This window comes from Symphalangus syndactylus, chromosome 7 (assembly GCF_028878055.3).
Source record: "Symphalangus syndactylus isolate Jambi chromosome 7, NHGRI_mSymSyn1-v2.1_pri, whole genome shotgun sequence".
Lineage (NCBI taxonomy): Eukaryota > Metazoa > Chordata > Mammalia > Primates > Hylobatidae > Symphalangus > Symphalangus syndactylus.
In genome coordinates, this window is record NC_072429.2 from 9,878,253 (window position 1) to 9,902,495 (window position 24,243).

At 40.3% G+C, this 24,243-nt stretch overlaps 1 protein-coding gene across 12 annotated transcripts in view; it reads right to left on the reverse strand.

Moving 5' to 3' along the window:
* UIMC1 (ubiquitin interaction motif containing 1) overlaps positions 1-24,243 on the reverse strand; it is a 124,996-nt gene that overhangs the window by 30,167 nt on the left and 70,586 nt on the right. For all 12 annotated transcript variants that reach the window (XM_063642521.1, XM_063642527.1, XM_063642524.1 and 9 more), the window contains 2 exons: positions 22,471-22,574; positions 8,329-8,470 (listed from right to left, as the gene is read on the reverse strand). In XM_063642521.1, coding sequence (XP_063498591.1) covers positions 8,329-8,470; positions 22,471-22,574 — 246 coding nt within the window. The remainder of the gene's footprint in view (positions 1-8,328; positions 8,471-22,470; positions 22,575-24,243) is intronic.

A 24,243-nucleotide genomic window follows, 5' to 3' on the forward strand; every position in this document is an offset into this window, starting at 1 on the left:
TGCTTAAGGTTACTGAAATCATATTTCCAACACCTGCATCCAAGAGTCCTATATACTACAACGGGGGTAAACACACAATTATTTTAGTAACACATACCAATAATTCTTTTAGAGTTGAAAAAAATGCTGTTCCATAATGTTGACCCACATAATTCACACAAATGTTAACCCACATGATTCAAGTTACATTTGTCATTCTCCAACTGCCTACCATTTCCTTTCATAATGCCCACACTACAACTACACTGAATTGCTTGTTCTTTCCTACACACTCTTCACATTTTTCTATTTATGTGATTTTAGCCTACCGTTCTCTTACATTAATATTCTTCCCTCTCAATCTCTAACTGTATTTCCTCTGAAACACTACAGTATTTTTATTTGTATGTCCCTTAGTAGTTCTGATCTTGCATTACAGTTATGCATGTGCATGTCTTATCTACCTAATTGAACTGAAATGTCAGTGAGATCAGGGCCCCTATTTGATTTGTATATATCCCCACAGGTCAGTCTGTCCCCAAAATCCGTATTACTTCTATAAAACCTAGGCTATTTCACAACTGTCAATATCTCAGTAGCTAGGTACCAGTAGCAATATAGCAATATACTTAATTATCCTGGGTACTATAAAGGCCATTATTAATATAAGTGAGAAGACTGGACAGGGTACAAATTACATTTAGGTAGGCATATATAGAACAGAACAAGTCCCAACTTTGTCTAATTTAAGAAATAAGTTTTACTTAGAGATACTGAGGTCTTACACATTTTTGCTTAGTCACAAGTCAAGCCTATTTTAGGCCTTGGTCCTTCTCTGTTAACTCTCAGGCATATCTATAATAAGAATTCCTAACTCCTCCTACCTACCCACCCATCCACCATTATTTTTCCAGGAGATATCCCTGAAGAGAAAGGCCACTCCTAGCAGTATTCTGACTCTAAACCACACCCTCTATCTAGATTCAAAGTGTATATAGTTAATGCCTTCAGCTTCCCTAACTCTCCTATAATCTATTTCTCCCTAACTTATTGTCACCCCTTTGACTCTTATGCCTTGCCTTTCTTCTTTCCCTTAGTTCTACCCAACTAGTGGCTTATCTTTTATGTCTCATCATCACACAGAAACACAGACCTCAGAAAGACTACACAGACAGGAAAGCACAGTCAATAATAATAGCAGCCACTGTTTACTGCATACCTATTACATGCTAGTCACAATGCCTGGTACTTTACAAAGTGTCTGTGATTCTCATGGCAATCCTCATACTAATTTTACAAACGAGGAACCTGATCCTGAAAGAGGTAACTAGTCAAATATTAGCCAGTTAGGAAATATTACAGCTGAGCTGCCTAGTTCTAAAACCAGCATTTCTTCTACTTTATCATAGTGCCAAAAACAAAATAATGACTCTATTTTCCCAGCTTCCACCCTTGTCCCACAACCCAGTAATCTACTGTCCACATAGTAGCAGCCAGAGTGGAGTGATCCTTTGCTTAAATATTAATTCTTTGCTCAAGTCCCTCCAGTGGTTCCTCCCTTGCTCAAGGAAAAGCCAAAGCCCTCATTATGGCCTAAGAACCCTGTGATCTGTCCATCTGCACTCCTCCCATTACCTCTCTGGTTTCACTGTTTATCTCTCCTTTACTTACTCTAATCGAGCCACATTCAACCTGTTCACACCTCAGGGTTTTTGCATTTATTGTTCCTTCTACCTGTAGCACGCTCCCCACCTCACAATCTTCTTAGCTTATTCCCTCACTTACTCTAGGTCCCTGTTCAAATGTCATCTTCTCAAGGAGACCTTCTCTGATCACCTATTTTATATTGCTACCTCCTGAGACCTCAGTATTCCCTATTCCCCTCTCCCCTTGCTTCACTTTTTTCTCTAAAGTACTTATCACCACTTGAAATACTGTATATTTACTGTTTTCTTGTCTGCCTCCCACTACTAGAAAATAAGCTCCACGAGAACAGGGGCTTATATTCTGTTAATTGTATATTCTGCTCACTGTATCTGTTATATAGTAGGTATACAATAAATATGTATTGAATGAGTAAATGGGGGCTTTTATTCTCACTAGGTGTTTAACACAATTGGCCTTAGATACATTTTCCAGAAAGTAAATGCAAAGGCAATGTGCATTTGTTCTAGTCTAGATAAACGTAGTCAATCTTCTCCCCTCAAACATTACCTTTAAAGAGCATTCCCTCGGCCGGGTGTGGTGGCTTATGCCTGTAATCTCAGCACTTAGGGAGGCCAAGGTGGGCAGATCATGAGGTCAGGAGATCCAGACCATCCTGGCTAACACGGTGAAATCCTGTCTCTACTAAAAATACAAAAAATTAGCCGAGTGTGGTGGTGGGCGCCTGTAGTCAGTCCCAGCTACTCGGGAGGCTGACGCAGGAGAATGGTGTGAACCTGGGAGGCAGAGCTTGCCGGAGCCGAGATCGTGCCACTGCACTCCAGCCTGGGCAACAGAGCAAGACTCCGTCCCTAATAAAAAACAAAAGCATTCCCTCTAATTTTTCGTAGTTCTGAATAGACAACGTCATTGAGCAAAAAACTGAGTAGACTGAGCCAACTTAACCAGTGTGTAGTATCATAATCAAAACTTATAGCAAAGTTAGTCAGACATATATTTAATGATATGCATAATTGTTACTGTGCTGCACGGTAAGTAGGCATAAATAGTAGACACTTTATGTAAATGATTCTAATTGCTATTTCTTTTACACAGCCAAACCAAGCACGTCTAGGATCCGCTTCAGGGGAAGACAGGAAGGAGTGAAAAGCTAGATACTTAATACTGGGAGGTTAAGTCCTCTCTTATTCCGCCCCTTAGGCATTGGGCTAATGGTCTCCCAACTTGGCTTATGTGTCTTCAAGAAAAGTAACTTGCCTGGCATGCTGGCCTAGGCCTATAATCCCAGCACTTTGGGAGGCCAATGCAGGAGAATCACTTGAGCCCAGGAGTTCAAGACCAGCCTAAGCAGCATAAAAAGACTCCATCTCTACAAAAAACAAAAAATTAGCCAGGCGTGATGGCATGCACCTGTGGTCCCAGCTACTTGGGAGGCTGAGGCAGAAGGATCACTTGAGCCTGGGAGGTCGAGGCTGCAGGGAGCCATGATTCCACCACTGCACTCCAGCCTGGGCTACAGAGTAAGATCCTGTCTCAAAAAAAAAAAAAAAAAAAAAAAGGGAAAATTACTCCTTTCCTTTCACAGTAAAAAAAGGCTTCCTTTTACAAAAGATTTAAAAACTAGGTTGGGAGCCTGGCCTCTGTCTCCAGTCATATAAAGCTAAGAGGAACCAGCACAATCACTAACTTCTGTCTCTGGCAAGGAAGACGGGGCAGGCAAGCTGGTGGGGAAATCAAGTAAAGAGATCAAACGTACTGAGTACCTATTGTACACCACGTACACTAGCAGGTGCTCTGCATAATTCCTCTATTTCCCCAACCCACCTACATCCCCAAGCTCTGTTCCCAGGAAAGTAGGGGAACATGCAGAGTGTAGAATGGTTCCAGTGAGGGCACCCTGCTCCCTCTCATAGGGCCTGAAAAATCAACAGAGAGCTCTCTTAGGAAGATTAAGATGTTTAGTGGCCATTTCCCTTGCTTCTTATCTTATCTAAACCCACAGGAGGGGAAAGGGCCCTCTACCTTGCTATGGGTTTATCCAGACCTAACCAACCTGCAAAGCCAAGGCTAAGCCCACTCTTTCTGGGATCTCATCCTTATTCACTGCAGCTCTCCTCTCTCCCATTGTCAGGGACATTTACTTGGGCACACAATTATTCACTTGTGTCATCTTGTAATTAATTTCTTGGGGAAATGCTTATTTCACCATTGATAATGCAAGCTCCTTGAAGACAGATATCTTAAAACTTCTTTAGTAAGCTTCAGAAGACCTAGCACTATAAAAGAAAAAAAAAAAAAAAAGTGCAATGCCAGGCAAGGTGGCTCACGCCTGTAATCCCAACACTTTAGGACACCAAAGCAGGACGCTTGCTTGAGCCCAGGAGTTCAAGACCAGCCTGGGCAACATGGTGAGATCCCGTCTCTACAAAAGAAGATATAAAAAACTAGCCAGGTGGGGTGGTGTGTGCCCATAGTTCCAGCTACTCATGAGGCTGAGGTTGGAGAATCACTGGAGCCCAGGAGGCAGAGGTTGCAATGAGCTGTAATCGTACCACTGTAATCCAGCCTGGGTGACAGAGTGAGACCCTGTCTCAAAAAAAAAAAGCTCCAAAATATCTGGATGAATTAAAGGTAAATATGAAGTAATAGGTGATAGAAAAGAAGAAAACTTCTGGCTCTAGGTAGACACGTTGGCATTGAAAAGAAGGATGTAGTACAGTCATGTGCCACAAAAAGACATTTCAGCCAACAACGGACCATCTATACGATGGGGATGCCATAAAATTATAATACCATATTTTTACTATACCTTTTCTGTGTTTAGATGTGTTTAGATACACAAATACCATTGTGTTACAAGTGACTACAGTGTTCGGTACAGTAACACACTGTACAGGTTTGTAGCCCAAGATCAATAGGCTATACCTTATAGCCTAGGTGTGTAGTAGACTACACCATCAAGGTTTGTGTAAGTACACTCACTCTGTGATGTTTGCACAACAAAATCACTTAATGACACATTTCTCAGAACATGTCCCCATCACTGAGCAACACATGACTATATTCTAGATTTGTCTTCTAAACTAGTTTTTATAACAAATTTCCCTATGAAAAAGAAAGTGTGACTGTCATTCAGGATATAGCAGACATCTTCACATGGAGGTCTGGGGTAGTCACATCAAAGCTATAAAGACATATGATGCCGAGAATATACGACTTTCTATTGTATCAAAAAACACATTTACATCTATCATGTCTGAAAGTCTGCGATATCCAGAATGTAAATCCAATTGAACAGCATTAGACAGGGTCACTGATCCTAGATCCAGCAGAACAAGGAGAACCTGAAATGTCCTCCCTGAATGGATGATGATGATGATAAGACTCAGTCTACTTTGCCCACCTAAATGGCCTGGTTCTAGTGGCATAAGTCTGAAAATTGGTTTGAGAAAATTCAGGAACAAGCCTGAATCAATTTCAACCACAAGGATTTGGGGATGTGAGTTTGAGTTCTCTCACCACACTCCAGTAAGGAAGAATAGGCTTAACAGCAATTATCTTGTAATTAAAAGATATCTGACAGTCATAAATGCCAAAGCTTCCTATTTTAGCACCAACTAGTGGAATTCAGTATGGGAGATGTCAGTAGAAGCTATCCTATACTACTCCTTACCTGATCATTCTGACCCGAAGGAGGTCATCTATTCCTAGAGCTCAATGGGGCATTCAGTTTCTCAGACTCATTTATTTCTGGACCTTGATATTGTGTTCAATAAGTCATTGACTCAGATACCCAATACCAGCTGTGTAAGTGCTTTGTAAGACAGACAAGATAGTCTCTTTCCTTCGAAATGCTCAGCCCCAGAATTCTTTTAGTCACTGGAACGCTCAGCTAAAAAAAAAAAATCAGACTAAAGAGTTTTGTCAAATTAAAACTGCATCTAGATTGTAGTCCTTCAGTGCTCTCCCACTAAAAGTGGTTGATAGCCAGATTTAGGTCCTCAACTTTCATTGTTTTCAGGGACTACAATGCTATGCACAGAGACCCTTAAAAAAAAATCTCTGACACAGTAATTTCACTACTGGGAATAGTAACAACAGCTAATAGTTCTTACGTATTTACTATGTGCTTGGTACTGTGTTAAGTACTTTCCTTAAAATATCTCATTTAACCTCACAAAAACTGAACAAGGTAATTATTATTATTTCACAGATGCATAAAGGGAAGCTTGGAAATTAGCACAGGGTCACACACTAGTAAGTCAGTAACAGAGGTGGGACTCAAGCTCAAACTGACTGGCCCTCCAGAGCCTACCTTACTGTCACCCTATATGGGAACATATCCCTAGGAAATAATCCCAAAATACAGTGACAATTTTAGGCTAAGAGGCTCAGTACCGTGTGATTATAACACAGTAACTTGAAGCATTTCAAATATGTAATAATTAAGTAAATGACAGCAATCCAGGTTACCAAATATTATGTAGGCATTAAAAATATTTTTATAAATAACTTTGTGACATGATGAAATATTTATGCTATTAAATAGAAAAAGCAGAATATAAAATTTTACATACAGTCAAACCTCAACTATGTCAAAAATTTATCTGCACATGGAAAGAGCTAAATTTACTGCTAAATAAAAAAGACAAGTTGCAGAATAATATATAGAGAGAGCTATATATAGCATGGTCCCATTTATGTAAATAGTGCCTAATTTTAAGTATTCAATAAATGTAAGCCATTATTATTACAATGAACATGTACTACTTTATAATCAGAAAAATCAACAAATTTATTAAATTAAGTGTTTATGTACTTCCTTATTTAATAACTAAAAAGTATATTACTTCAAGAAAAGTAAATAACACGTGCCTTGCCTCTCTGGCAATCTTAATTTAAAAAACACTTCACAATTATACAATGTCACATTTAAATACACCTAAGTTACAGGAATCAAGTAGCACTGAGAAGAACACTGCAACACTTCCAATTACCTAGGTTTACATTCAGCATGTTAGACCACAGAGAGCTGTGCTGACGTGACTATATTTAGAGTTTAAAATCATAAACAGGCCAAATCAGAGGTGGTATTTCAAGGGCTGTGATTAACAAGATTTTCTTGATCAATGTCTTGTGCTGTCTGAAAACTAGGGATTTTGGTACAGACTTTTTTTTTTTTTTTTTTGAGATGAAGTTTCACTCTTGTTGCCCAGGCTGGAGTGCAATGGCACGATCTCAGCTCATTGCAACCTCTGCCTCCCAGGTTCAAGCAATTCTCCTGACTCAGCCTCCTGAGTAGCTGGGATTACAGGAGCCCAGCACCACGCCTGGTTAATTTTTTGTATTTTTAGTAGAAACAGGGGTTCACCATGTTGGCCAGGCTGGTCTCGAACTCCCGACCTCAGGTGACCCACCCGCCTCAGCCTCCCAAAGTGTTGGGATTACAGGCATGAACCACCGCGCCTGGCCTTTGCTACACTCTTAAAGAGATAAACCAACAGCTCCTCAGTAACTCAGCAGAGATATGATATGTAGGACATGAATGTAAATTAGTGATACTTTTCAGCTGCTGACTCTAGGTAGAATTTCTATTAAACTACAAAAGAGGAAAAAAACCTACAAGGGGTTTATTTTGAATGAAAAATGGGCAACTCTAGAACTTAGTTCCTCAAGTTCCACAGGAATCTCAGTATTTGAATACATAAGTTGAAATGCAAGGTCCACTGCACTGCACTGATTTTTAGCCTACCTGTGTAAAAGAGTAAGTTAATATGTTAGAAGATGGGCCAGGTGCAGGCTGGGCGCAGTAGCTCACACCTGTAATCCCAACACTTTGGGAGGCCAAGGCGGGCAGATCACGAGGTCAGGAGATGGAGACCATCATGGCTAATACAGTGAAACCCCATCTCTACTAAAAAAAAAAAAATAACAAAAATTAGCTGGGCATGGTGGCAGGCACCTGTAGTCCCAGCTACTCGGGAGGCTGAGGCAGGAGAATGGTGTGAACCCAGGAGGCAGAGCTTACAGTGAGCCAAGATCGCACCACTGCACTCCAGCCTGGGCGACAGAGCAAGACTCCATCTCAAAAAAAAAAAAAAAAGGTTGGGCCAGGTGCAGTGGGTCACACCTGTAATCCCAGCACTTTGGGAGGCCAAGGCAGGAGGATCACTTGCGGTCACGAGTTCAAGAGCAGCCTGGCCAACATGGCGAAACCCTGTCTCTACTGAAAAAAAGTACAAAAAAAATTAGCCAGGCAGGGTGGCGCAAGCCTGTAGTCCCAGCTACTTGGGAGGCTAAGGCAAGAGAATCGTTTGAACCTGGGAGGCGGAGGTTGCAGAAAGCCAAGATTGTGCCACTGCAATCCAGCATGGGCGACAGAGAGAGACTCTGGCTCAAAAAACAAACAAATGGAACAAACAAACAAACAAACAAAAACATTAAAAAATGAAAGACTTTTCCCTTCCAGTTCTCCTGAGGTATGTGTAACAAGACAAAATACCTGCTAAAAGTAATGATGAACATAAAAGTACTAGAAAAATAACTAGATAGAAAAAACCCAAGACCAATAACAACTTCAACTTTGAAGAACAGCTATCTGTTTTTTCCCCGCATTGTAATGTATAGGATTATAAAACCACCACACAAAAAAGTAAGAGTTTGGCTGTCCTGGTGGGTCTTTACCTGTATCTTCCCCCATCAGACCATTGCAGTACATGGCATGTCGTTCAATCTTTGTGGGTGGAAAGCGTTGGTCACATAGCGGGCAGGATACCTGGTTACTGGATGAGAAGGTAGAAATAGCTATTTCCTTCTCAGCATCAACCTGAAGAACATGACAAAGAGCAATTATAACAGCTTTAGTTCATATCATTCCCTACAACGAACCGCAAGAGACTCCACCCCATATTTCACTTACTTTGAAAGAGACAACAACAGCTTATCAAATTCAGGAGTAAAGATTGAGAGATACTACTGATAGAGTTAATACTTATTCAGTGCCTTATACTGCCAACTATGTATTAAACACTCTACATGTATTACTCGTTTATATGTAAGTTTACATATTACTCGTTTATATATAGGTATACTTACACTGACAACTATGTATTTAAACACTCTATATGTATTACTCAATCGTACAAAGTTATTAGCATACTCCTTTTTTACACGTGAGAAAAGTACTTGTATAAAACAGTAAAGCAATTTGCAAAGTCACAACAAGTAAGTGGGAGTGTTGAGATTCAAACGAAGGACTAGTATCTGCCTCAAAAACTTGAGGGCACTGATCTCTACCACATTGTAAGGCACAATCCTCACTGCATCAGTGTGCTGTGCCTGCTGGGTTTCACATTTTGCATATCAACAGCACCTTAAGGACACATTTTCAATTTCACAAAAGGACTGTTATTACTGTAAGTGACTTTAAGACATAAGGAGTTGGAAAACAAAAGAGCTCTAAGCCAAAAACAGCACAACTAGGATTTAAGTTAAGAACATAAGTCTGTACTTAGACCCATAAGACCTAAGACCTGTGTTTTATTTGTGACTTTCTGGATTGAAAGAAGAAACTAAGATCTACATACTTAAGAAGCACCAAAGAATTCATTAGTTAAAATAATCAATTCTGCCAAAGCCACTCTTAAACCTATCTCTTATTCCTCTCTGTTTTGTAGTCATCATTTCTCCTACAGTTGCTGGTATCTCTTAAAGGCAGTTTTATTTTACCTACACAGGTTGATCAGAGCCAAGAACTCTGCAGTGATTAATTCAACAATGTGTGTGAGCACTGCAGCACTACTGCCTAACACTTGCTTCAAAGGACAGCATGTCATATCCAATCAATGTGAAAACGTCCTGCATAGCTACTGCTTACCTTTAAAGCAAGGGACACCCGGGCTGTCATTACACCTTACTACATGACGAAAACAAATAAAATATCTTCTGATACAAGAACAAAACACGACCAAAACTTCAATGCATAGAAAATTTGACTTCTGAGTCAACTGGATCTTTTGGGGTAAGGGGTTGGGGCTATCTCTAAAACCTAATGCTTATGAGTGTGATCCAGCAGAGATGAAAACAGGCCATCTAAATACCAAGTCAAACTGCCAGAAAATGTCCTGTTTTCAACACCACCTGCCTTTCATTAAAAGACATACTCTAAAGGCGTAAAACCTAAAAGATGAGAAAGGGACTAACAGTGGTTGAGTTCTTACACTATGCAGGCTCCACCAGTCATTTTCCATAACCATCCCTCCCAACAAGCCACTGGACAGAAGTATCACTAGCTCTACTATTACAGAAGGGGAAACTGAGGCTTGGAAAAGCAAAGTAATCTGCTGGTCACAAAGTTACTAAGTGAACAAACCCAGGCCCACTTGGCATCAAAACCTTCGGTAATTCCCTTCTATCATATTGTGGCAGAAATAAAAAGCCTTCCTTCCATTCTACTTTGTTTCTGGAAGCGGATCCTGCAAGGAATTAAGAAACTATGAGGTTCTATTTATTATTCTTCTCTCCAAGGTGGGGAAAGTCAAGTGGGTCTGGAAGTTCTAGGTGCTATGTTTTCCAAATTTAATCACTAAGCTTCTCACAAATCCAGGTTCCTCTGTTCATAAATCTTAAAAGGAAAAGTTGTAAAGCTTGAAAAATTGCAAAGCTGGCCAGGCACAGTGGCTCACACCAGTAATCCCAGCACTTTGGAGGCCACGGCATATAGGGAGACCCCCTGAAACTATTGCTATGGAATAAAAGATGAAATGCTCCTGATTATTGTAAGTACAAAATTGCATGCAGGATTGTGTAAAGACAATGCCAGGTTGGACTGCCAGAACGAGCCAACAGCACGTGATGTGCTTCCCCCTGCAGAGAGCCTATGAATGGACGTGCAGTCAGGGAGGTTTCACATCACCAAGATTCCTATCCCAGAAAAGCAGATGTTCATAGCTCTGGGAATGGAATGCGATCCTTGTGGAGAGCCTATAAACGGATGCATGGCGGGGGCGTCTGTCCATATGGATAAGATAGGGCTATAAACGCCCTCATCTTGCCAAAGCTCTTCTAGTCCTCTTTAGGATTAAGGCATACTCCCTTCTGAGAATTTCTGGTCTGACCGGTTGTCTAGCTTCACCTCCTGTTTCCATGGATTGTTTGTAACCAGCTTTTGTTGCAATTGTTACTGCTGATTAATATCTTGCTAATCATAGGTTATGGAAAGATTGTGTTTCTGTTTTAAGGCTCTGTTAGAAATTACTGAGGCACATACTATATTGCAAATTCTTATCTCTGTATACTATACTTCTACATAGAAATGTACTGTACTTCTACATACAAATGTTATGTTAAAGAATTACTTCATCCCCATGTGACCATCTCACCTCATAATCAAATGACCCTAAATCTCTCACTAACCTACCCCTGCCCTCACTAAACTTAATAATAAATGCTGGTATACCCAGTGCATTGTTGGCACCATGGGACCAGAAGGCGGTGATCCTCCTGGACCCAGCTTTCACTATCTTGTGTGTGTCTATTATTTCTCGACCTGCCGACCCGCCTAGGAACAAAGAGAGAGCCCCGTTGCATTGTGGACTGCTGGCCAGATCCTGCAATATCTGGTGCCCAATGTGGCCTCCTTTGTTCCTTGGCTCAGTGCACTCCGAGTGCGGTTCGTGACGACTAGTCTTCAGTCTCGACGGTAAGGTCTCCGGGTACGCTGTTTCCGACTCTCTCCCCTTTTCGGGTTTGTCGACCAGTAATATTCCAGGGTTATCATGGGACAATTGCAGTTTAAACACCAGTCTTGTCTTTTATTAAACTTCTTCTTAAACAGGGTGGAATCAAGGCTGATTCCAATAACCTTATTCTCTTATTTCAGACTATTGAAAAACATTGTCCTTGGTTCCCTGACAAAAGTTCTATAGACCTGTTAGACTGGGATAGAGTTGGTGCCACTTTCCACCAACTCATGAGAGATGGTGTTTTACTTCCTATTTCTGTTTGGACTGACTGGGCTCTTATTCGTGTTGCTTTACTTCCTTTTCGTTCTGGTGATCCTCTTCAACTGCCAGAAGTTAACGTGGATGGTGAACCGCCCCCTTTACCTCGGGTAGCTGACCCCCCTACTAGTCCTCTTTCTGATGATAGAAAAGAATTTGATCTCTCCTTGTTTTCTCCCCAAGAGGAGGAACATGGTGATGATCCCCTCCCTCCACCTCCTATCTTGAAACCTGTATATGTTAACTCTTCTTCTACTAAGCCATTGCCCCCTCTGCCAGAGGAGGACGTGTAGCATTCATCTGAATGGCCTGTTTCTCCTTTTGGACCTCTCCCCTCTTATAAGCCCACTGTTTCTTTTGACACTCCGGGACCCCTTCTTTCAGAGGTTTGGAATCCTGCTTCCCCCTCGTCTACATCCCGGTGGCCCTCACCCTCTTTCTCTCTTTTCCTCTGCCCCTTCACAATAGATGTGTGAGTCACCTGTTTGGGTAGAGCAGTGGCTGCTGTCCAAACACAGTTGGAGGCTTTAATTAAAATTGTTAATGATTTACTACAAGCAAACACTATTGAGCCCTCCTTGTCTCCATGGAACTCGCCTGTGTTCGTTGTACAAAAAAAGTCAGGAAAATGGAGAATGGAAACAGACTTAAGAGCTGTTAATGCAGTTATTAAACCTATGAGGGCATTACAACCCGGCATGCCCTCCTCCCTCCGTGATTCCTAAGGGAATGGCCTTTAATTATCATTGACCTTAAAGACTGCTTTTTTCATATTCCTTTAGACAAGTCAGACTGTGAAAAATTTGCTTTCACTATACCTTCCATTAACAATTCAGCTCCTGCAGCTAGATATCAATGGAAAGTTTTACCTCAAAGAATGATTAACAGTCCTACTATTTCTCAGTTGTTTGTCGGTACTGTGTTACAACCTATCCGACAGACTTTTAAAAATAATTACATTCTTCATTATATGGATGATATACTGATTGTTGCCCCCACTAAAGATGAATTAATTCAATGTTTTACCTCTTTAAAATTAGCTGTTGCCAATGCAGGACTCCACACTGCTCCTGATAAAATTCAACAAGCCACTCCTGTTCTGTACTTAGGAATGCAGCTAGAAGCTCGCTCCATTAAGCCCCAAAAGGTCCAACTTCGTACTGACAATTTAAACACCTTAAATGATTTTCAAAAATTACTGGGTGACATCAATTATCTCAGACCAACCCTAGGCATCCCTACTTATGCATTATCTCATCTATTTGCCACTTTATCAGGAGATACAGATTTAAACAGTCCTCGCTCTCTATCTGAGCCAGCAAAACAAGAGTTGTCATTTGTAAAACAAAGAGTGAGAGAGGCACAAGTCTCTCGTATTGACCCAAATTTGCCTTTACAATTTTTAGTTTTTCCTTCCATCCACTCTCCTACGGGACTTATAGTACAAAATGATTCTCTAGTTGAATGGGTATTTCTTCCTAATTCAGCCTCTAAAACTTTCAATATATCTTGATCAAATAGCCACTTTAATTGGGTTAGGACGTCAACGTATCATTAAAATTTCTGGCTTTGATCCAAACATTATTGTGATCCCTTTCTCAAAAAATGAAGTTAAAAATGCCTTTTCTACATCTTTGTGCTGGCAGACTAAATCTGGCTGACTTTATTGGCACTATTGATAATCATCTGCCTAAATCAAAATTCTTTCAATTTCTAAGAAATGCTTTCTGGATTCTACCAAAACTTACTCATTCATCACCACTAGAGACAGCCGTTACCATTTTTACTGACGGATCCAGTAATGGAAAGGCAGGGTATGTAGGACCAAAAGATAAAGTCAATCCTACTCCATACATTTCTGCTCAAAAAGCTGAGTTGTTTGCTGTTATCTCTGCATTACAGGATTTTGATCAGCCTTGTAATATTGTTTCTGACTCAGCATATGTAGTCCATGCCACTAAGGCAATAGAAACAGCTACCATCAAAAATATTGCTGACACTAATCTGTTTTCCTTGTTCTCTTTGTTACAGAAAACTGTCAGAAACCGAAACCACCCTTTTTTCATCACTCACATTCGTTCTCATACAAACTTGCCTAGACCTTTAGCCAGTGGTAATCATAAAGTTGATACTCTAGTTTCTCTAGCCATTACAGATGCAGAACAATTTCATCAACTCACTCATACTAATGCCTCATGTCTTAAACATAAATATTCTCTCAGTTGGAAACAAGCTAAACAAATTGTACAACACTGTTCTCAATGTCAGGTTCTTGTCTTACCCACACAATCTCCCGGAGTTAATCCCCGAGGCCTTTCTCCTAATGTTATCTGGCAAATGGATGTTACTCATGTTCCTCCTTTTGGAAAATTAGCTTATGTACACGTCACAGTTGACACTTTTTCCAATTTCATCTGGGCGGAGAAGCCACGTCTCAAGTTAAAAAACATATGTTTTCATGTTTTGCGGTTATGGGAATTCCTAGTGAGCTCAAAACAGACGATGGTCCAGCCTATTGTAGTAAAGCTTTTAAAAATTTTCTTGATCAGTGGCATATTAAACATATTACTGGTATTCCTTATAACCCACAAGGCCAAGCTACTGTTAAAAAAAAAAAAGCAACAGAACTTTAAAAATTACAATTACTTAAACAAAAAGAGGGGGATAAGGAGTTGTCTATCCCTCACATACAACTAAACTTGGCATTGCTCACGTTAAATTTTCTTAATATTCCTAAATCTAGTTCTGTTACTGCTGCCGGAAAATCATTTCTCTGGTAACCGTCTTACGGTAAACCAAGGAAGAGAAGTATGGTGGAAAGGTGTTCAATCTAATATATGGTCAAAAGGTTCTATTTTAACATGGGGAAGAGATTATGCTTGTGTCTCCCCAGGTGAACATCAATCTCCTGTTTGGATTCCTGCTAGACACCTAAAATTGTGTCCTGAAAATACATGCAACAACGAGACAGAGAAATTTGCTGAAAAAGCGCCACAGCAAGAAACAACACATCCAATCATCAAAAAGAAGAAAATGACCATGCTAACTCCTTTACAACAGACAATCCAGTCAGACATCCTGAACAACTTGTCTCCAGTGATCCAGATCCGGCTCAACCTCTGCCTCCTCCTGATAACACTGATGCTTCTACCCTCTGTCACTCCACAGACTGTTAAAAACTATACATATTGGGCCTATATTCCTTTTCCTCCTCTTATTCGAGCCATGACATGGATGGACGCTCCTATCGAGGTCTATGTTAATGACAGTATTTGGATGCCTGGTTCTGTAGATGATCACTGTCCTGCCCAACCTTCAAGAGAAGGAACCCCTTTCAGTATCACTTTAGGTTTTAGGTATCCACCTTTGTGCCTGGGACCCACTAATGGATGTCTCTCATTAGATATTCAAACTTGGGCTGTTACACTACCGTCTGGTCACTCTATCCCTCCTTTAGGACACTTGGTATCAGGGCTCTCATTAAAACCTCTAAGGCAAATCAAAACAGAAATCACTGATTATATTCATACATCCCAATATAAGCCTTTAGGACCTGCATGTCCTCTCAACTTGTCTTCAAATGCTGACAAATTAATATGGAAAGATTGTGTTAGCTCAGAAGGAACTGTGTTATTTAATTCTTCTCACTGCACCATTGTTGACTGGGCTCCCAAAGGTCATATTACTAATGATTGCTCCAAGGTCACAGAGATTGTCAACATTTTCTCTATAATATCACTTATCAAAAAAGTAGTGACAACCCTCCCCTATTATATCGTAGATTTAACTCCTTTTTTCCTCCTAAGTGGAAAGGTGCAAGGGTTGCCCCTCCAAAGTCAAGGCTCATTGTTCCCCACCTAGGACCTGAACATTCAGAATTATGGAGATTAACAATAGCTAAGACTGGTATGAGAGTTTGGGCTGGAGAAAGTGTTATTAGTAAATCCACCTTGTCACCTCAAAATATGTATACTATCTATATGGAGTCCAATAAAACTGTACCACTTAAAAGTTGTGTTAAACCACCATATATGTTATTAGTAGGAAAGATGCATATTAGTTCAAAAACTAACATAATTACCTGTGTTAATTGTTACTTGTAAACTTGTATTGACTCATCCTTTAATCAATATCATAGTATTTTAATAGTCAGAGCCAGAGAAGGTATTTGGCTCCCCGTAGCCTTACATAGGCCTTGGGAATCTTCCCCCTCTATCCATGTTATTAACAATATTCTACAGAAAATTCTTAAAAGGAGTAAACGATTTATTTTTACATTAATTGCAATAATAATGGGCTTGATTGCTGTTACTGCGACAGCTGCTGCTGCTGGAATTGCATTACATCAATCTATTCAAACTGTTCATTTTGTGGATAAATGGCAAAAAAAATTCTACTCGGATGTGGAATTCTCAGGTATTGATCAAAAATTGGCTAATCAAATTAATGATCTAAGACAAACTGTTACATGGATGGGAGATAAAATTATGAGTTTAGGACACAGATTACAAATGCAACGTTGATTGGAATACTTCTGATTTTTGTATAACTCCGTTTCAATATAATGAATCTGTTCACAATTGGGAATCAGTAAAATGCCATTTACAAGTAAGTGAAGATAATTTAAGTTTAGACAAAAGCAAGCTAAAAGAACAGATTTTTGAGGTCTCTCAAGCACACTTAACTGCTTTACCCGGTGCTGAAGTTTTAGATGGTATCTCTGAGGGATTATCTAATCTCAACCCCATTCAATGGGTAAAATCTTTGGGAGGGTCCACTATCATTAATTTTGTTCTGTGTATAATTTGTGCTACTGGTTTATTGTTCATGTGTAAAATTGGAAAAAATATTCTTCAATCCAATCACGATCAGTGCCAAGCTATGATTGCTATGGTTCATTTAAATCAGAGAAAAGGGGGAGATGTAGGGAGACCCCCTGAAACTATTGCTATGGAATAAAAGATGAAATGCTCCTGATTATTGCATGCAGGATTGTGTAAAGACAATGCCAGGTTGGACTGCCAGAACGAGCCAACAGCACCTGATGTGCTTCCCCCTGCAGAGAGCCTATGAATGGACGTGCAGTCAGGGAGGTTTCACATCACCAAGATTCCTATTCCAGAAAAGCAGATGTTCATAGCTCTGGGAATGGAATGCGACCCTTGTGGAGAGCCTATAAACGGATGCATGGGGGGCGGGGGGGGGGTGTCTGTCCATATGGATAAGATAGGGCTATAAACGCCCTCATCTTGCCAAAGCTCTTCTAGTCCTCTTTAGGGTTAAGGCATACTCCCTTCTGAGAATTTCTGGTCTAACCGGTTGTCTAGCTTCACCTCCTGTTTCCATGGATTGTTTGTAACCAGCTTTTGTTGCAATTGTTACTGCTGATTAATATCTTGCTAATCACAGGTTATGGAAAGATTGTGTCTCTGTTTTAAGGCTCTGTTAGAAATTACTGAGGCACATACTATATTGTAAATTCTTATCTCTGTATACTATACTTCTACACAGAAATGTACTGTACTTCTACATACAAATGTTATGTTAAAGAATTACTTCATCCCCCATGTGACCATCTCACCTCATAATCAAATGACCCTAAATCCCTCACTAACCTACCCCTGCCCTCACTAAACTTAATAATAAATGCTGGTATATCCAGTGCATTGTTGGCACTGCGGGACCAGAAGGCGGTGACTCCCCTGGACCCAGCTTTCACTATCTTGTGTGTGTCTATTATTTCTCAACCTGCCAATCCGCCTAGGAACAAAGAGAGAGCCCCGTTGCATTGTGGGCTGCTGGCCAGATCCCACAATAAAGGCAGGCAGATCACAGGAGGCCAGTTCAAAACCACCCTGGCCAACACAGTGAAACCCCATCTCTACTGAAAATACAAAAATTAGCTGGGCGTGGTGGCGCACACCTATAATCCCAGCTATTCAGGAGGCTGAGGCAGGAGAATTGCTTAAACCCGGGAGGCGGAGGCTGCAGTGAGCCGAGATCGCACCACTGCACTCCAGCCTGGGTGACAGAGCAAAACTCTGCCTCCAAAAAAAAAGAAAGAAAGGAAGAAAGAAAACAAAAGAAAAATTGCTGGGTGCGATGGCTCACGCTTATAATCCCCAGCACTTTGGGAGGCCAAGCTGAATGGATCACTTGAGGCCAAGAGTTTGAGACCAGCCTGGCTCATGTGGCAAAACCCTGTCTCTACCGAAAATACAAAAATTAGCCAGGGGTGGTGGTGCATGTCTGTAGTTCCAGCTACTCAGGTGGTTGAGGCAGGAGAATCGCTTGAACCCAGGAGGCGGAGGTTTCAGTGAGCCGAGATCCTACCACTGCACTCCAGCCTAGGCAACAGAGGGAGACCCAGTCTCAAAAAAGATAAGAAAAGAAAAGGAAAAGAAAAGAAAAGAGAAAAATAGCAAAGCTGTTTGAGCAGAAGGATGGCAGGGGTGTAAAGGGGATCAATATACCCTAAAATTTGCAAGTAGTCTTGAATTACTTAAAGTTAGTGGTGAATGGGCAGTTACTTGGCCTTCTCAAGTTCACTAAGCGCACAAATGTTATATGACGCAAATGTGTCACTGGTGCTCACATTGAGCATTATACTCCTTTGTATTCATCACAGCTCTATACAATGCAGAGACTGTACCTTTAACTATTAATGTATTCAAGAGGGAGTAGTCAATTGTCTTATTATGAATATAAGCCCACTTCCAACCACTGTTCATAGGCAACCCTGAAGGTTTCAGAACATTTTTATGTTAAAATAAGGTATTTTTTCCCAGCATCATTTAAAAAGTCTATTTAAGTATTAACTACTATGGAAGAACCTCAAGGGGCAAAAAGGCAAGCAAAGTAGCTTGTATTAGGACCATGCAGTCAGGGATTTCTTTGCAGAGTTGCGTCTACTTTTTTTTTTTTTTTTTTTAAGTTCTACGGTACATGTGCACAACGTGCTGGTTTGTTACATATGCATATACGTGCCATGTTGGTGTGCTGCACCCATTAACTCGTCATTTACATTAGGTATATCTCCTAATGCTATCCCTCCCCCCTCCCCTTCTACTTCTTTTAAAATATTATACAACTATTTTTCAGCCAGGCGCCGTGGCTCATGCCTGTACTCCCAGCACTTTGGGAGGCCGAGGTGGGTGGATCATGAGGTCAGCAGATGGAGACCATACTGGCTAACACGGTGAAACCCTGACTCTACTAAAAACACAAAAAATTAGCCAGGTGTGGTGGCAGGCGCCTGTAATCCCAGCTACTCGGGAGGCTGAGGCAGGAGAATGGTGTGAACCCGGGAGGCGGAGCTTGCAGAGCTGAGACTGAGCCACTGAACTCCAGCCCAGGCGACAGGGCGAGACTCCGTCTCAAAAAAAAAAAAAAAATTATACAACTATTTTTCAAAAGAGGTACTTAGATACTGAATCTCAACATCTTAACTTCAGACTTAAAAAAAAAAAAAATACACCTCACTTCAAGAGAAATGAACCCAGTGAAAACAAAAGCATGTCCTGCAAATCACCAAATTCTCCATCCTTCCCCCACCCAATTATGTGTAGCTTAGAAACCTCCTTGTTCTGGATCTTCCCCTTCTCACCACATGACTCTTAACATAGTTTACTTAAAAACTTAACTGACTAAACTAGCTCTGGAGGACTCCGAATAACTTCTATTAGCTCTTCGGAGAATAGGATATTTATCTAAGACTCCAACTAAGGGAAACTCTCAGGCAAGATATTCAGAAACACTATTTCCAAAGAAAGCTGACTATTGTCAGAAATCAAGAGGGACTACATACAGTTGTGCCATGGGTACTTCCAAATACCTCAAATACTATTAAGCAATTCTCTGTCATTAGTAAACTAATAAACAGTAATATATTACAAAGTAGTAAAATAATATGACTTTCCACATGATACTTCTACTTGTGACAAATCTCTGCTACGTGTTTTATATTCTTTATCTAATTTCACCTGCAAACCAACTGAGTAAAATAGATATTTCTGCCTCCATTTTACATATGAAGAACTCAAATTCAGAAAAGCATTTCTCTTCTGTGCTTCCCTAATGCCCTAGGAATCCATCATTACCTTTGTCAGACCACATTATAATTATAATTATCTGTTTATATGTCTGTCTCCTCTCTTACCAGAACCCTCTGAGTGCAAGGACTGTTTTTCTTATTTATCTTTGTATCCCAAGAGTCTGACACAATGACTGGCACAAAGTATACAAACTATAAATAGCTGCCTAGTGAATGAATAAAGCGATTAATTTGCGCAACATTCAAAACATGGTGGAGTTGGGATTTAAAGCCATGTCTTCTAATTGCAATGCTCAAGCTCCTTGTACTACACCATACCACCTTCCAGTAAACAAGAAATTTTAGGACAAATGACCTACACAGATCCCAATGGCAAGAGTCCACATCCTTTATACTATCTTTGTGCACATAAAATGTTCCATTCTGTCTAATAAGTGACTTGTAACTAGTACATGATTTAAAATCTACAGTATATCTAACTTCTTTTAATGGAAACTTCTAAGACTGGAGACATCCACAGATATCAGCAAACAGCAACACCAAAAAGAGGACATTCAACGTGAGAAAGGCTATTACGATTCCATCTATTTGATATATAGCACAGACATGTACACCATAAATTCTAAACAGGGTTCATGCTCTTTGACCCAAACAAAGAATAGTCTCGTCTGCAGTCATGGATGGGTATGAAATCAGCCTTAACTAAGGGCTTCTTCTGTATGTTAGGATGACTATGGTAATAATATTCTGTTCCCTCATTCCCATTTAGAAGATTCTGTTTCTTCCTGAGAAAACAATCCAGAGGCCATTTTGACATTATGGAGCAGGATCTGTCATCAGTCAATCTGCAGCAGGGAGTGTCATGTCTTTCCTACCACCACTGGCATCAGGGAATCTTGGTCAATTGTGACAGATCAGGTTCCAGAGAACCAGGCAGTGTGCATAATTCAAGAAGGCAGAATATTTACCCAGTTACCTGCAGTGCAGAGACCAGGGAGAGGATCTAACTTCTACTGTAAAAACTGTTTTTTAAAAATCCCAGGCCAGGCACGGTGGCTGACGCCTGTAATCCGAGCACTTTGGGAGGCCTAGTGGATCACCTGAGGTCAGGAGTTTGAGACCAGCCTGGCCAACATGGTAAAGCCCCATCTCTACTAAAATACAAAAATTAGCTGGGCATGGTGGCGGGCACCTGTAATCCTAGTTACTCGGGAGGCTGAGGCATGAGAATCACTAAAAACTCAGGAGGCGGAGATTGCAGTGAGCCAAGATCGCATCACTGCACTCCAGCCTGGGAGACAAGAGCAAGACTTTGTCTTGAGGAGGAAAAAAAAAAAAATTCCAGAATATAAAAGGGAACCTTTCTTTTTTTTTTTTTTTTTTTTTTTTTGAGACGGAATCTTGCTCTGTTGCCAGGCTGGAGTGCAGTGGCACGATCTCGGCTCACTGCAACCTGCAACTCCCAGGTTCAAGCCATTCTACTGCCTCAGCCTCCCAAATAGCTGAGTCTACAGATGCGCACCACCACGCCCGGCTAATTTTTGTATTTTTAGTAGAGACAGGGTTTCACCATGTTGGCCAGGATGGTCTCAATCTCTTGACTTCGTGATCCGCCTGCCTCAGCCTCCCAAAGTGCTCAGATTACAGGCATGAGCCACTGCGCCTGGCCAAAAAGGAACCTTTCTTAAGGTGCGCAGGATAAGAAAGCATACACCAATGTAACCAAAATCTTTATTTCTACTGAGGAATTTGGCTAACTCTCAGGTTGCTTCTGACAGCAACAGATTTTTAAGATTTTAAAATTTTTAAAGGAATTCCAGGTAAACTGTTTTGTTAGACTCAACATTAAAAATACACACTGAGGACCAGGCACGGTGGCTCATGCCTGTAATCTCAGCACTTTGGGAGGCTAAGGTAGACAGATCACTTGAGGTCAGGAGTTCAATACCAGCCTGGCCAACGTGGTGAAACCCCGTCTCTATTAAAAATATAAAAATTAGCTGAGGGTGGTGTCGTGCGCCTGTAATCTCAGCTACTTGGGTGGCTGAGGCAGGAGAAACACTTGGCCCGGGGAGGTAGAGGTTGCAGTGAGCCGATATCATGCCACTGCACTCCAGCCTGGGCAACAGAGTGAAACTCCATCCCAAAAAAAAAAGAAAAAAGAAAAAAAAAAAAAAGAAAAGAAAAGGAAAAATATACACACCGAGAATCTTAATCAGAAGTATGAACTTGTATCAATCAGCTTTATGGTTACTGCCAGATACGTAAAGTGAGTAAAGGTAATGATGCAAATAGATTCGTTTATTTTATCAGACAGCTACCTTGACTTTGCATTTCTGATCAAATTAGGGCTGAAAGTTATGTATACATCATAGTATAAATATAGTAATTTTTTCCAAGACTGTGTCTGTTACTTATTGGTACATAATAAAAAATGCCCTATAACTTTGGATTCAAACCCGTGTTCAAATTATATCTCTACCATTATTAGTAGTATGATTTAGAGCAAATTAAACATCCTAAGCCTCTGTTTCCCCATCTCTAATAGAAATAATAATGCATACAAAAGTACTCAAGAAATGCTAACTACTGTTATTTTTAGAAACAATGCTGAACTAATCTTAACTATAAAAATCTCTCCCTGACATAAGAACCCCCAAAACTAAAACCCCCTGCCACCTAAATCTTTTCAGCCAATGTCAACGTTGCATCAGAGAGAGGACTACCAACAGAAAGAAACCACTGAGAAAAAATATAGAGCAAAATATTCACCTCCTTATCTGCCATTATTATTCTGACTCCATCCAAGATATCTCTGCTACCTGGAGAGACTTCTCTTTCAAGGTCAAAAGTTTCAGAGGAACTTAGCTGTGTCTCTGTAATTTAAAAAAGTTAAAATCCCATTAATTTTCATTTTGTGTTTTCATAATTAAAAAAAAAACATGTCTATTTTCCCCTAAAGTTTAGGATATGACAATACTGTGGTGGCAATATATTACTAGATCTAGTTTGTTTCTTCTTAAAGCTTTACTGAGGCATAATTTACAAATAACAGAATTCATAAATTTTCAGTATACAGTTTAATATGTTTTGACAAATGTATACCATTTATATACTACCATTTATACCATGTAACCTCTACCATAATCAAGATATAAAACATTTCCAACACCCCAAAAAGTTCTCTGTACCCCTCTGCAGTCAATCTCCTACCTCTTTGGTCACTGCAATGAACTCTTTACAATGACCAGTTTACTTTATGTTCCTATAATTTTGTCTTTTCTAGAATGTCATATAAATAGAATCACATGTCTTTTGTGTCCAGCTTCTTTTACTTAGTATAATGTCTCTGAGATGGACCCATGTTGTCATATAATATCAACAGTTCATACTTTTTGCTGCTGAGTAGCATTCCACTGTATAGATATATCACAATTTGTTTATTCATTGACCAACTGATCAACTGGCTTATTTCCACTGTAATTCTAGTTTTAAAGTATACTGATTTGACAGAAGACAAGAACCTGCCAATGTTAGTGCTGAGGTTAAAGAGATGATTAGCAAAAACAGAAACTGGGACCAGAAATAGAATATACATTCTAGACAAAGATACGCCTTTCTTTAATATATTCTTTAAGCAGCATCTATCAATTCAACAAATATTTTGAACATCAAGTCCCAGGCATTATACTCGCTATCAGTAATATGAAAATGTAAGATGGGTTCCCTTGTAGTCTAGTTCAGGGGCCAGAAAACTAGATACAGCTCATGGGCCAAATCCTGTCAGCTGCCTATTTTTCTAAGTAAGGTTTTATTGGAACCCAGCCATGCTCATTCATCTATGTACTGTCTATGGCTGTTTTTGCACTAAAATGGCAGAACCAAATAGTCTCAACAGACTATATGGCCCACAGGGCCTAAAATATTTCCTATCTAGTCTTTATTTTTAAAAAGTTTGGCTGGGCACAGTCACTCATGCCTGCAATCCCAATGCTTTGGGAAGACGAGGTGGGAGGATCACTTGAGGTCAGTTCAAGGTTGTAATGAGCTATGATCACACCACTGCACTCCAACCTGAGTTACAGAGGGAGACCCTGCCTCACCAACAACAACAACAAAAAAGTTTGCCAACTTCTGCTGTAGACACATCACTTAATATAACAACAACAAAAAATAGTAATTATCTTTCAAAACCACCAATGTATCTGGAAAAGAAACATTACACACTGAATGTTTGCGTACCTCCCAAACTTCGTATGTTGAAATCCCAGCCCCTAATGTGGTAATATTAGGAAATGGGACCTTTGGAAGGTAATTAGGTCATGAGCATAGGGCCTTCCCTGAAAAGAATGGGATTAGTGCCCTTCTATAAGGGACCCCAAAGAGCTCTCTCATCCTGTTTCCCCCATGTGAGGACACAACGGGAAGTTGTCTGGCTCTCACCAGACACTGATTCTGCCAACTCCTTGATCTTAGACTCTCCAGCCCCCAGAACTGTGAGAAATAAATTTATGTTGCTTATAACCCACTCAGCCTAGAGTATTT